The following is a 13,770-nucleotide window of genomic DNA, read 5'->3' on the forward strand; positions in this document are numbered from 1 at the left end:
ACACTTGACAATTAAGAGATAGAATGTGTAGAAGAATTCACTTTCCTAGGATCACAGATTGATCAAAGCAGTTAATACAATCCAAAAATGAAACATCAAATCACACTGAGTTGCATTGCAATGATGAGCATGAATTACATATGGAAAAGAATGATATTAGGCTGGTAAACAAATGCAGATTAGTATTCATTATTGTATTTTTCATAGCTGCCCATGGTTGGAAAAAAAGGAGAAAGGGGGAAATTGACTTGTTTGAGCTGTAGCACTGGAGAAGACTCCGGCATATTCTTTGTACAACAAAGATGACAAACAAACAAGTACTGGAACAGATAAAACCAGAAATATTGCATTCACAAAATTCTGCCTTATTTGTTTCAGCCAGGAGATGCAATCAAACTAACTGGAAAAGTTATGTTCAGAATGGTCCATGGTAAAACGCAACAAGGCTCCTTAAAACCATGGTGGATAGACATAACCAAAATGTCAACCCTGAAGTGAACCTGGCTGTGGACATCTTGGAAGCTTCAGGGTTGCCACCCAACAGAGGGAGGGGAGAAATAGTGAGACAGGATTTGTATCTAAAACAATAAAGCTTTCCTGTGGGAATCAAGGACATTCGCACAGGTGGCTGGCCAGAGGAGGAGTGAAGTAACCAAGTAACCAGCCAGCAACTGGATTGGGCAGCGTGAAAGGCGAAACATTTACTTTTTAATTAGGCGAGAAGTGCGAGAACTTTAAAGTCAACTTTCACCAGTTGTGCCAATAAAATGTTTCCAATAAACTGTTCTTTGAGGAACTTGCCTGCCTCAGAGTTCTCCCCTTTATGGGTACATTACTTGGAATACTGACATAAAGTTGATAATGTCAACCACTGCATAAAGCAACTGAAAGAAGCCACATAAGATTGGAAAATGTGGGAAAATCTGTCCATAGAATTGCTGAGTTCTGGACAGATTTTGAAAGGATAACAACTTAATCACAGTTAAACCAGAGACTTAACAAGAACAGATTATAGCATATTTTCAGTTTCTAACCACTTGTGGTCAGAGACTCAGAACCTCACTCAGGAACCCAACCAATAGGCATTTTACGCTTCAACATAGTGTTCACACAAATATATATATCTTTAGTCCTCAAATTTACAAAATAATATATTTCTGTGCATCTAAAGTGTTAATTCCTCCCAATTCAAACTCCTGCTGTGCTGTGTCACAGTAACTGGAAATTGGGAGGAAGGGTTAGGGGCGGATTGGCAAATAATGCCCAGAGTTTATGCCAACAACAAAATCAACCAAAACATGAAGGTCATTTTAGCTGCTCTGCTAAAGCAAGCAGACCTATATACTGGGCAGCAGCAATAAAAAAGATGTTGCAGATTTGGGAATGAATGATCCCTTTAATGACAATGGCAAAGGCTTTATTTCACATTGCATGGAAGAAGGAAGGCAAACACTCTCGTATTTTACCAAGAAAACCTCATGGAAAGAGAATGGAAATGATTGACCTCATAATATCAAATGATGGATCCCTCAGGATGGATGATAATTAACACGAGGAAGAGCGAAATAACTTTCATAGCACTAATGTTATTTAATATATGGCTAGATTAAAGTCTTGCTTGCTGATTTTGCAAGAAAAGAAAATCCAAAGCTGTAAAGACAGTGGGAAGATGAAATATTAAAAGCAGGAACACAGAGAAGCTCTACATAGTGAAAAATTGAATGTACCATTATACCAGTGATGGTGAACCTTTTTTGCCTCGGGTGCCAAAAGAGCATGGGTGTGCACTATCGTGCATGCACGAGTGCGTATACCCATAATTCAATACCTGGGAAGGGCAAAAACAGTTTCCCCTGCCCACCAGAGGCTCTCTGGAGGCCGGAAATGGCCTGTTTCCCAACTTCTGGTGAGCTCAGTAGGCTCTTGTTTTGCCTTCCCCAGGCTCCTAAAGTTTCTCTGGAGCCAGGGGAGGATAAAAACGCCCTCCTCCATCCCCCCCGGAGACTCTCTGGAAGCCAAAAATGCCCTCCCAGAGCCTCTGTGTCAGCCAAAAATCAGCTGGCTGGCACAAACACGCACGTTGGAGCTGATCTAGGGCAACAGCTTGCGTGCCAGCAGATTTGGCTCCGCGTGCCACCTATGGCACCCGTGCGATAGGTTCGCCATCACTGGTCTATACATTGATATTTTCGGCATCAGTAAATTGAAATGGGCAGGAACTGGACACTTCTACTCAGAAGATCATATTGTTGGTTTTTTTTCAACCAACAAGTCCTTTGGATTAGGCGGCATAGCAGTTGAATTAAATAAATAAATAAACATACAAACAAACAAGTAAACAAATAATCAGATATGAGATTATTAATTTCTTAAATAAATCAGAAAAATTAATCCAACTAATAATAAAAATGCTTTGTCTTACTTCATAAAACATAGGTGTTTCCTTATCTTTGCCCTTCTTTGCTTTTACATCTACAACTTCCATGATCTAGAAAGAAAAATGTAACATAATGAACTTTCTGGTTTCAAATACTCTTTTTTTGCACATTCTGTAATTTATATTTAAAATATTCCAAGTTATCGCCACGTACATGATTTTAAAAATGTATTTTGTAATGATGCTGCACATTCCAAAGTACTATTTTTAATGTACTACATAGTTTTAATGAAATAAGAATGAAATTCCACTTTCTTTTTTTAAAATATTTTATTAAAGATTTTAACAATGGTAAAAAATAATATAAATTTAAATTAAAAAAGAAAAAGTAAAAGTACTAAAAAAAGGAGAAAAGAGAAAAAGACAATATTTTAAATATTAAGTCAAATATTTCAAAACTGTTGTGGCTCTTGGTTTATTTCAAACTTTTATGAGCTAAATTTTTATCGGGTTTTTGCCATTTATATTTTATCTTTAAATCCTTATATTGTTAATTAATTTTTCCATTATCTCTGGAATGAAGGATTACTCAACAGGTAGTTTTTCTAATTACTAAATTTTAAAAGAATTTAGTAATTTTACTATGTGTATTTTACCATATATAGTGGGGACTGCTTAAGAAAGACTAGTCTATCAAAGAGCGGGGATACAAAAATAATTGTTTTTTTATTCCTAGTCAAAATCCTCTATGAATAATATTGAAGTTTGCAAAACTATTCTCTGAGGTTACTATCACATATATAAAATGAAAAACTAGGTATGCTTGATGTTTAAAATTACTCTGAATACTCTATCTCTGATAGTAATGCAGTGTTGCCCTTAGCTCCTTTCAATATAAAATAGATAGTAATGGAACTTGTAATATAATGGATGATTCAATGTTATTTTAAAATATAACTTTTTATTGTGCTGATAAAAATAAATATCTTTCAAGAGAGGTTTATGAGAAACAAAAGAGTACAAGGATTATATGCTTTTAAGAGACTGAGTTCAGGCTTGTCCTATATGCAATGACACATAAATACAATATACCTGTGCTAATAATTCTTCCCAAGAAATCACATTGAAGAGTTTCCTCTGTGGCACCCGCACAGCCATAGTTAGTGCCTTTATGTGAAGTTCATCCTCAGGTTTGCTTGCAACAACAAAGGCTGTACTGGGAATCCAATTTTCCTGATTCAAAACAAAAAGTCATTAATCCATTAAAAGTGCTGATAATGAGTTATAAAGCCCTAAATGACATAAGATTGGGTTATTTGAGGGGCAGATCTTCCCCATCCCATCTACCTGAGCCATCGTCCATCAGAAAGGACACACTGGGTCTGGTCCACAAATGAATGTTGTACCAATGGGCCCAGAAGGAAAGCCTTTTTCTACCATTGGCCCAGCCCTCTGGAATATCATTTCCTCAGATTGAGACTGCCCCTGACCTTATTAGGAAGGCTCTACAGAACATGGCTTTATCATCTAGCCTGGGGATCCGGTGATATGGACACTGCAAAATGACCTTACGGTTAAAGATATTGATTGTCCTTCGTTCAGATTATGTTTTTAATGGTTTGAATAATTTTAATGTTTAAATAGCATTTTGGTTATTTTGTACTGTTTTTTGTGATTTTAATTCTGTAAGCCATTCCCAGTCACCTATGGAAGAGGGCAAATTGAAAATATGTAAATTGAAAAGAAAAGAAGGAAGGAAGGAAGGATTAAAGGCATCCCTTTTCTTTTATTTTTCCATGCTCAGAAATTAAATTTCTTTATATACAATTGCCCTCTACCACTAGGTGGCAATATTATACAATACAGTGTACTGTATATACTAAATCTAATAGCACTTTCTACTATTTATCCTAACCAAATATTATTCTATATTGTTATTTGGTAAGATATGGACACAAATAAATAAATGTGCCTGTATAAATGTGCATTAATAATGTATATAATTGAGATCATAAGAGACTAAAGGACAAATTGAATACCAGCTATGAAATGATAAATTATTAAAAAATGACTAATGCATTCTTTTATTTGATCTGAGTTATATTCTTTGTTTATAAGTACAGTATCTTCACTTTTGCTATATCAGACACAGTGAACTTTGAATCTCAAATGCTATTATTATTATTATTATTATTATTATTATTATTATTATTATTCAAACCATTAACAGCTGTAATTTTAATTATATAAAATGCCATAGACACATAATATATAATTGTTAATTTGGTTTATTATTTTCCATAAACAAAATAACAGTTACCTGATTAAATATACAACTCATTAAAATTGATCAGATATGTCTGAATGATCTACATCTATCTTATGATAAGACTGAACCCATTTCGATTACATACTACATACTTAACCAATGGCTACATATGTTTTATGATTCCTCTATATCATCTAAAAGTTGCATCTATGCGACTCTCCTGGAGTGCCTAAAGGATAGACCAATGATCATGTACCTTTTTTTTCTCGGGTGACAAAGGGCACATGTGCGTATGCACCCATCCCCATAATGCAGTGCCCTCCCCCCACATGTGTGCATCATCCCCTGCACTGCCCCCCATGCATGTGTGCAAACCTCACTGAAGCCAACAAACTTCCAGTAGGCCCACTGTGCCATTTTTCACCCTCCCCAGCTTCAGGAAAGACTCCTGAAACCTAGGGTGGGTGAAAAATGACCTAACTGGCCTACCAGAAGTTCAGGAATGTTTCCATATTTCTTGTAGGCTCATCAGGCAGATTTTTCACCATCCATAGGCTCCAAAAGCTTTTCTGAAGCTTGGGGAGGGCAAAACACGCACACTGGAGCTGATATAGGGCAGCGCCTCGTGTGTCCTCAGATATGGCTCTGTGTGCCATTTGTGGCACGTTTACCATAGGCTGCCATCATGGGATAGACCATACATTCTTGACTCATAAATATGACACATGTGTCAAGAATAAATATATAAGCACAAGATCAATAGTTGCAGTTATTGGCTACAGTTAGTTATAGTTATCGTATACAAGTGGGATAGATAGCATCATCACATAGAAACATAGAAACATAGAAGTCTGACGGCAGAAAAAGACCTCATGGTCCATCTAGTCTGCCCTTATACTATTTTCTGTATTTTATCTTAGGATGGATATATGTTTATCCCAGGCATGTTTAAATTCAGTTACTGTGGATTTATCTACCACATCTGCTGGAAGTTTGTTCCAAGGATCTACTACTCTTTCAGTAAAATAATATTTTCTCATGTTGCTTTTGATCTTTCCCCCAACTAACTTCAGATTGTGTCCCCTTGTTCTTGTGTTCACTTTCCTATTAAAAACACTTCCCTCCTGGACCTTATTTAACCCTTTAATATATTTAAATGTTTCGATCATGTCCCCCCTTTTCCTTCTGTCCTCCAGACTATACAGATTGAGTTCATTAAGTCTTTCCTGATACGTTTTATGCTTAAGACCTTCCACCATTCTTGTAGCCCGTCTTTGGACCCGTTCAATTTTGTCAATATCTTTTTGTAGGTGAGGTCTCCAGAACTGAACACAGTATTCCAAATGTGGTCTCACCAGCATTCTATATAGTGGGATCATAATCTCCCTCTTCCTGCTTGTTATACCTCTAGCTATGCAGCCAAGCATCCTACTTGCTTTCCCTACCGCCTGACTGCACTGTTCACCCATTTTGAGACTGTCAGAAATCACTACCCCTAAATCCTTTTCTTTTGAAGTATTTGCCAACACTGAACTGCCAATACAATACTCAGATTGAGGATTCCTTTTCCCCAAGTGCATTATTTTACATTTGGAAACATTAAACTGCAGTTTCCATTGCTTAGACCATTTATCTAGTAAAGCTAAATCATTTACCATATTACAGACGCCTCCAGGAATATCAACCCTATTGCACACTTTAGAGTCATCGGCAAATAGGCAAACCTTCCCTACCAAACCTTCCCCTATGTCACTCACAAATATATTAAAAAGAATAGGACCCAGAACAGATCCTTGTGGCACACCGCTTGTAACCTGACTCTGCTCAGAATACTCGCCATTAACAATAACTCTCTGATGCCTACGCTTCAGCCAGCTGCAAATCCATTGAACTATCCAGGGATTAAGTCCAATCTTCACTAATTTATCTATCAGCTCTTTATGTGGAACCGTATCAAAGGCTTTGCTGAAGTCCAGGTAGGCAATATCCACGGCACCACCTTCATCCAACACCTTTGTGACATAGTCAAAGAAATCAATGAGATTAGTCTGACATGATTTGCCTTCAGTAAAGCCATGCTGATTTGGGTCTAATAAGTTATTGTTTTTTAGGTGCTGATTTATCCTCTTTTTGAGTAGAGTCTCCATCATTTTAACTACAACTGATGTCAAGCTAACTGGCCTGTAGTTACCAGCTTCTTCTCTACTGCCCTTCTTGTGAATAGGCACAACACTGGCCATTCTCCAATCCTCAGGAACTTCTCCTGTTAACAAGGATTGGTTAAACAAATCAGTCAGGGGGGTAGCAATGACAGATCTGAGTTCTTTAAGAACTCTGGGGTGGATGCCATCTGGACCCATTGCCTTATTTATCTTTAATCGTTCAAGTTCTTCTAAGACATCGGCTTCTCAGATCACTGGAGCTGAATCCGTACAGCTGGAAGCAATGCTATATCCCTCTATAGTATTATTTTGTAAGGTGTCTTTTGAGAAAACTGAACAGAAGTAGCTATTGAAATGGTCAGCGATCTCCTTATTCCCATTAATGCATGTATTATTCCCGGTACTAAGCTTTGTGATGCCGCAGTTTTTCTTCTTCTTATCATTAATATATCTGAAGAAGGTTTTATCCCCCTTCTTTACAGATTTGGCAATTTCTTCCTCTTTTGAGGCTTTAGCAGCATATATTATCTGTTTCGCCTCCTTCTGTCTCATTTTATATACCTCCCTATCAGCTATACTTCCAGACTCTTTATACCTCCTATAGGCAGCCTTTTTTTCATTGACTATAGCCCTTACATCATTGCTAAACCATAGCGGTTTCTTCTTCCTTTTACCTTTAGTTATTTGTCTTACATACAGTCCAGTGGCTTTTAAGATGGCCTTTTTTAATACAGTCCACTGGATGCTCGCTCCTGCCATTTTATCCCTCCCCTTTAATTCATTATCTAAATATTCTCCCATTGCATTAAAATTTGTTTTTCTGAAATCCAATACTTTGGTTGCATTATAGGATTGCTCACAATGAGTTTTTACATCAAACCACAAACATAGATGGTCACTGCAACCTAAATTTTCTCCCACCTTGACATCTGAAACCCAATTCCCATTCGTAAAAACTAAATCTAGAATATTCTCCCCTCTAGTTGGTGTCTTAACCAGCTGTGCCAGAGCTGCTCCTGTAAAGGCCTCTACTATATTCTTACTTTTGCATGTAAGGGCACTGGGGATATTCCAGTCAACATCAGGCATGTTGAAATCACACATAACCACAATATCTCCCTTTACTGCCATTTGGGTAATTTCATCCACCATCTTGTTGTCATATTCCTCGGATTGCCCTGGAGGCCTATAGATCACCCCAATTCTAATGACAGAACCTTCTTTATTTTGCATGCAAATCCAGAGAGTCTCTAGATCTTGACACGTATTTTGAATTAGTGTTGTTTTTAGACTTTCTTTAATATAAATGGCTACTCCACCTCCCCTTCTCTCTATTCTATCCTTCCTATACAGTGTATATCCTGGTATGGATATTTCCCATTCATTAGAATCCTTAAACCATGTCTCAGTTATGGCAACCAGGTCCAAATTATCTCTAGATATTAGATGAATCACTAGATGAATTTTTAACCAGCTGACAAACCATACTCAATGAGTTGTCCTTATGGAGGGAAGTAAGCAGTGGGCTCCTCCAAAGTACTGTCATAGGCCTAGTACTATTCAATATCTTCATAAATGAGGGAATAAAAGGGGAACTCATCAAATTTGCAGTTAACTCTGAACTGGCAGGAATACCCAATACCGTAAATGATAGACTCAAGATCCAAATGGATCTTGACAGACTTGAACATTGGGCCCTATTTAACAAAATGAAATTCAACATAGAGAAAAGTAAAGTCTTACACTTAGGCAAGAAAAACTCAAGGTACATGTATAAATTAGGTAAAACCTCGCTTAATAGTAATAACTGTGAAAGGGATCTTGGAGACCTAGTGGTCAATCAGTTAAATATGAATCATCAGTGTCAACAAAGTCAACAAAGCCAATGCAAACCTAAATTACATTAACAGAGGGATTGAATCAAGATCATGTTAGGTAATAGTATCGCTTTAAAAGGCCTTAGTAAGGTCACACTAAAATACTGCATCCAGTTTTGGTCTCTAAACTATAACAAAGATGTTGAGACTCTAGAAAGAGTACAGAAAGAGCAACAAAGATGATTAGGCTAAAACATATTATGTTATAACTGTTATAAGAACCAGGCCTGGACAGACTAGTGAAGAGAAGAACCAGAGTTGAAATGATAGTGGCATTCTAATATTTTGAGGGGCTGTCACAGAGTAGAGGGGGACAACCGAGTTTCTAAGGCATCCAAAGGCTAGACAAGGAACAATGGATGGAAATTGATCAAGGAGAGATTCACCCTAGAAATAAGGAGAAATTTTCTGACATTAAGAACAGTTAACCAGCTTCATCATTGGAGGCCTTCTAGAAGAGACTGGACAACCACTTGTCAGAAATGATATAGGGACTCCTGCTTGAGCAGAGATTTGACTAGAAGACTGCCAAGGTCCTGTCCTGTCCTCCCCTCCTCTACAAAGAAAATGACCCAATACAGAGAGTCCTTGACTTACAACCACAATTGAGCCCAAATTTTATGTTGTTAAATGAGACATTTGTTAAGTGAATTTTGCCCCATTTTACAACCTTTCTTGCCCAAATTGTTAAGTGAATCACTGAAGTTGTTAAGTTAGTGACATAGTTGTTAAGTGAATCTGGCTTGATTTAGGTTGCCAGAAGGTTGCAAAGGTTGAGATTTTTATTAGCTCTTTAGTCCAGGAAGCTCAGCAAGGCTGGGTCTGGCAAGTCAGGGTAGGAGATGAAGTGGGGGGGAAAAAATCCCCAAACAAGACAATGGCAAACTATTTCCTACTGACGCCAAGAAAAGAGCACCCACACCAGGACTTGGATTTGATTGAAGGAGATTTTCCTCTTAAGATACACCAAGTTCAAGGTGGCTTCATCTCCTGGTGTGGAGGGCTGTCTTGAGTTGCAATTATATTCATGGTTTCTTGAGAGAAAAACCCACAAACCACGTTAGGGACCACCATGCTGTTAAGCACAGAAAGGCTCAAACCGCGAAGTAAATCTGCGATGCGCATAAGACTTTACCCCGTTGCAAATACTGAGGTCGACCACATCCCATCAAACAGGTCCACCTTTTTTTCCAAGGACAAGGACCAACGAGTGCCTCCCTCCACTGCCAACGCACCTCTTCCAAGCGGGCCGCCAAAAGCCCCGCTTCCCAGTTCTTGGCGCCTGCCCCTGGGGGACCAGCAGCCCCGGCGCCAGCCCCGCTCTTGGGTCGCTTGGGAGCCATTGGAAAAAGTGGACAAGACCGGTTGCCTTGGCAAACGCCACGATGCCGTCCTTCTGCGCAGGCGCGGGAACGCGCCTCCGCGCGGCTTCGGTCGTCTAGGCAACGGAGAAGCCTAAAGCCTTCGAATACGGGCCTATTGCCGTGACCCGCTCAGCCTGCCTGTGGAAGGGGTCTCCTATTAGCAGCCGGCTAGATTATTGGGGGGGGGGGTATTTTTCCTGGCAATGGGCAACGCCTCTCGGCATGGATCCTTAAAATAAGTAGTGAAAATGAATCATCCGAAGTCATACATTATAAATTTTGGGGGGGTGGGGGGGTGACATTTTTTTAATAGAATTATTATTTTTTAAACTTTTTACAGATTCTTTTCACATTTTTACGAGTTCCAGTGCATAATTCGCCCAGTTCCCTTTGAGATTTTTGCAATCTTTTTTTTAAATCCACCCCCCCCCACCCCGGCCAAACATACAGAGATGCTTCAAATATTTCTTTGCTGTCAGGTTTATTTTATGGGATCTGTTCAAAATTTATTTATTTATTTATTTATTTATTTATTTATTTTGTCAAGTATAAATTGGTGGTATACAAAAATATAACAATGTTTATATACATGATACTAGTAAAAAAGAAACATTATGACAAGGGGTGGAAGGCACACTGGTGCACTTATGCATGCCCCTTACTGACCTCTTAGGAATCAGGGGAGGTCAACAGTGGACAGTCTAAGGGTAAAGTTTTGGGGGTTAGGGGATGATACTCCAGAGTCAGGTAGTGAATTCTATGCATTAATTATTCGGTTACTAAAGTCGTATTTCTTGCAGTCAAGTTTGGAGTGATTTACTATTAAGTTTGTATCTGTTGTGTGCTTATGTGTTGTTGTGGTTGAATCTGACGTATACACATGGGAGACCCGTGTATCTTTTATGCATGCTGAGAGAATATGCACCAGGACTAATTCCTTGTGTGTCCAATCACACTTGGCCAATAAAAATTCTAAAGATGGAAAAAAAGATATCAAATCAGCATCTTTTGCCAGCTTTTGGAGAGGGGGGATTTCAATGTAAAGATAGTCCTCGACTTAAAACAGTTTGTAGAATGACCGCTGAAAAAAGTGGCTTATGAATGTTTTCACCTTTGTAGCATCCCTATGGTCACATGATTATCATATCTAGCATCCCAGGCTCATGTGATCATCTATTGCACCTTTCAGATAAGCAAAGTCAATAGGGAAGCCAGATTCACTTAACAACTGTGTTATTAAGCAGCAGCGATTCACTTATCCATTGCAAGAAAGATTGTAAAATGGGACAAATTTCACTTAACAGATGTCTTGCTTAGCAACAGAAATTTGCCCTCAATTGTTTTTGTAACTCAAGGACTACCTGTATCTGGATTTTCAATTCTTTTAGCAAAACCTGTGTGGACAGAAAGTGCTTTTGATCCATTTATCACAAACAATATCCCCAAATTCTGTTGCCAGTATTAGCAGTGATAATACATTTTGTGTTATAAAGATAATTCCTTTATATAAGAAAGCTGTACTTTAGTTTTATTTCTTGAGTTTGCTCTTAAATTTTCTTCTAAAGCAAAGTTATAAAGAATCACACACCAATCACACTTGGCCAATAACAAATTCTGTTCTGTCCTGTTCTGTTCTATTCTACTATTCTAATTAACTTTTTTTCTTATCAGTCATTCAGATTTGTCTATTTTAAGGTCTATTCTTTATCTTTTCCAAGAAAATATTGTCACTGTATTCACATAGCCACTTTGATTTATCTGAACTTCACTGCATTACTGTATTGATTGCCCTAACTTGTTGAAGCCACTTCTGTTCTTGGTGTTCCTCTGTTTAAGAATATAAAGCATTATTATTAGTAACTTGAAATCTCTTTTACTGAAGTAGAAAAAAGATGGACTGGTGGTTTCTGGATTTATTAAAAAGTGTAAATTATAGAAAGAAAGAAATTATAACATAACCTTACAGAGAGAAGGTAAAAAATAAATACTTAAAATTACTCTTAGGAAAATTGGAAACTACTTTTGTTTAGTTTTTTCATTCTTTCCTTTTTCATTTTTTTCTTACTTTTTCGTATTCTTTTGCTCTTCAATTCAAAATATGAATTGTTTTTATTCTGTTGAATTTTTTTTTAAGGGTGTCTCACCTGATCTTCTACATTTTTCTGTATTACATGGGCCATAACTCCTCAGAGAGGGGTGGCATAAAAGTTCAATTACTAGATAGATAGATAGATAGATAGATAGATAGATAGATAGATAGATAGTGATACTGAGGCTGAAGTCACTACAAATGCTTTTTTATTCATTATACAGAAGAAACAAGGTTGCTATACAATCTCTACTCTGGGCGCAAATGAAGAAACAGTGTCGGTTTGCCACTTTTATACTTTGTTTCTTCCCGCTCAACGCAACTGACATTTTCTTAAATTTCCAGGTCATTTTTGACCCAATCAGATTCAAACATGTCTCACGTAACTATTTACACCAAGTCAATGAATATTCAACAGAGAGAGAGAGAGACAGAGAGAGAGAGAGAGAGAGAGAGAGAGAGAGAGAGAGAGAGAGAGAGAGAGAGAGAGAGAGAGAGAGAGAGAGAGAGAGAGAGAGAGAAATAACGTGGATGGTCTTGTATTCTTCTTTATTGATTTCTGATAGGGAAGACATAAGCCTATCAATAACATTGAAATAAAATTCAGCTGCCAATCTCAGAAGTTTTGAATAGTTTTTTCCTTTTCTGGTATGTTTCAATAGAGCAGGAGAGCAGTGAGCAGCATAGGAACAGAAGCCATCTATGTGAGAGGTTACAGTGTCTATGCTTATAATAAATATTTTAATGTTTTTTTTCTTCCAAACCTTCAATTCTTTTGCAGACTTTAAACAACAATCAAATCTGATGTTCTGTAAAAAAAAAAAAAGGTTCAATCCTTTCATGACTGAAAGTAGCTTTAAAGAATTAAATTCTTACATCTGCATAAAGTATATGCAGTACATGGCTTGCCCTTTCAAATTGTTTTAAGTATAAATTGATTTATCTTTGTTGATCCTTATATCGCACTGATACAGATTAAGATACAAGATAAAGAATTAATTAAGATTAAGATAAGGAAGCTAACATAGGAAATATTTATCTTTCAGTGATTGATTAGTAAAAGTTCAAGTTACAATGAAAATCCCCAGAACTACTTATGGCCTGAATTTGAAGTTGGGCCCCACCTGCAGTCAGATAGTTGCATGTTTGACATTCAACAACCAATATTTATGGCCATTTGCAGCATCCAGCAGCCACATGCTTGAGACTTACCATGCTGGAAATTGGCATTTACTTCTAACTTTTGGAAAAAAAAAAAAGCCCCATTGCAAACAATGAAAGTGCTTACCAACCACAACATTCTCTTAATGACCCTCTTTATAAAAGGTCATTAAAGGTCAAGGTCTTACTTAATGACTGGCTAGATTTATGACCATAATGCCAGGTCAATTACAGTAATAAGTCAAGGACTACCTGTACAGACTAATTAGTTTGCTTCAGAGGTGGGTTCTTCCTGGTTCAGACTGGTTCGCCCAAACCAGTAGCAACCCACTGGTGATGTCACGATGATGTCATGGAGCTGGATCGGTCGGTGAAAATCCGTGGAGGTCGCCATCTTTTTTTATTATTTTTTTTAAAAAATAAATTTTTGGGGTAATTTTTTTCCCTTCTGCACACACACAGAAGCCGAGT

General features: G+C 37.6%; 1 protein-coding gene across 21 annotated transcripts in view; it reads right to left on the minus strand.

The window, feature by feature from the left end:
- Positions 1 to 10,049, minus strand: part of SPAG17 (sperm associated antigen 17) — a 130,528-nt gene extending 120,479 nt beyond the window's left edge. For all 21 annotated transcript variants that reach the window (XR_011558223.1, XR_011558222.1, XR_011558221.1 and 18 more), the window contains exons 1-3: positions 9,921 to 10,049; positions 3,470 to 3,610; positions 2,423 to 2,488 (exon numbers count right to left, since the gene is read on the minus strand). Coding sequence is in view for 15 of the 21 variants with exons in the window: in XM_070741991.1 (XP_070598092.1) it covers positions 2,423 to 2,488; positions 3,470 to 3,610; positions 9,921 to 10,028 (315 nt within the window). In the remaining 6 variants the exon portion in view is untranslated. The remainder of the gene's footprint in view (positions 1 to 2,422; positions 2,489 to 3,469; positions 3,611 to 9,920) is intronic.
- Between the last annotated feature and the right edge of the window lie 3,721 nt (positions 10,050 to 13,770).

This window comes from Erythrolamprus reginae, chromosome 2, assembly GCF_031021105.1.
Source record: "Erythrolamprus reginae isolate rEryReg1 chromosome 2, rEryReg1.hap1, whole genome shotgun sequence".
Taxonomy (NCBI): Eukaryota; Metazoa; Chordata; class Lepidosauria; order Squamata; family Dipsadidae; genus Erythrolamprus; species Erythrolamprus reginae.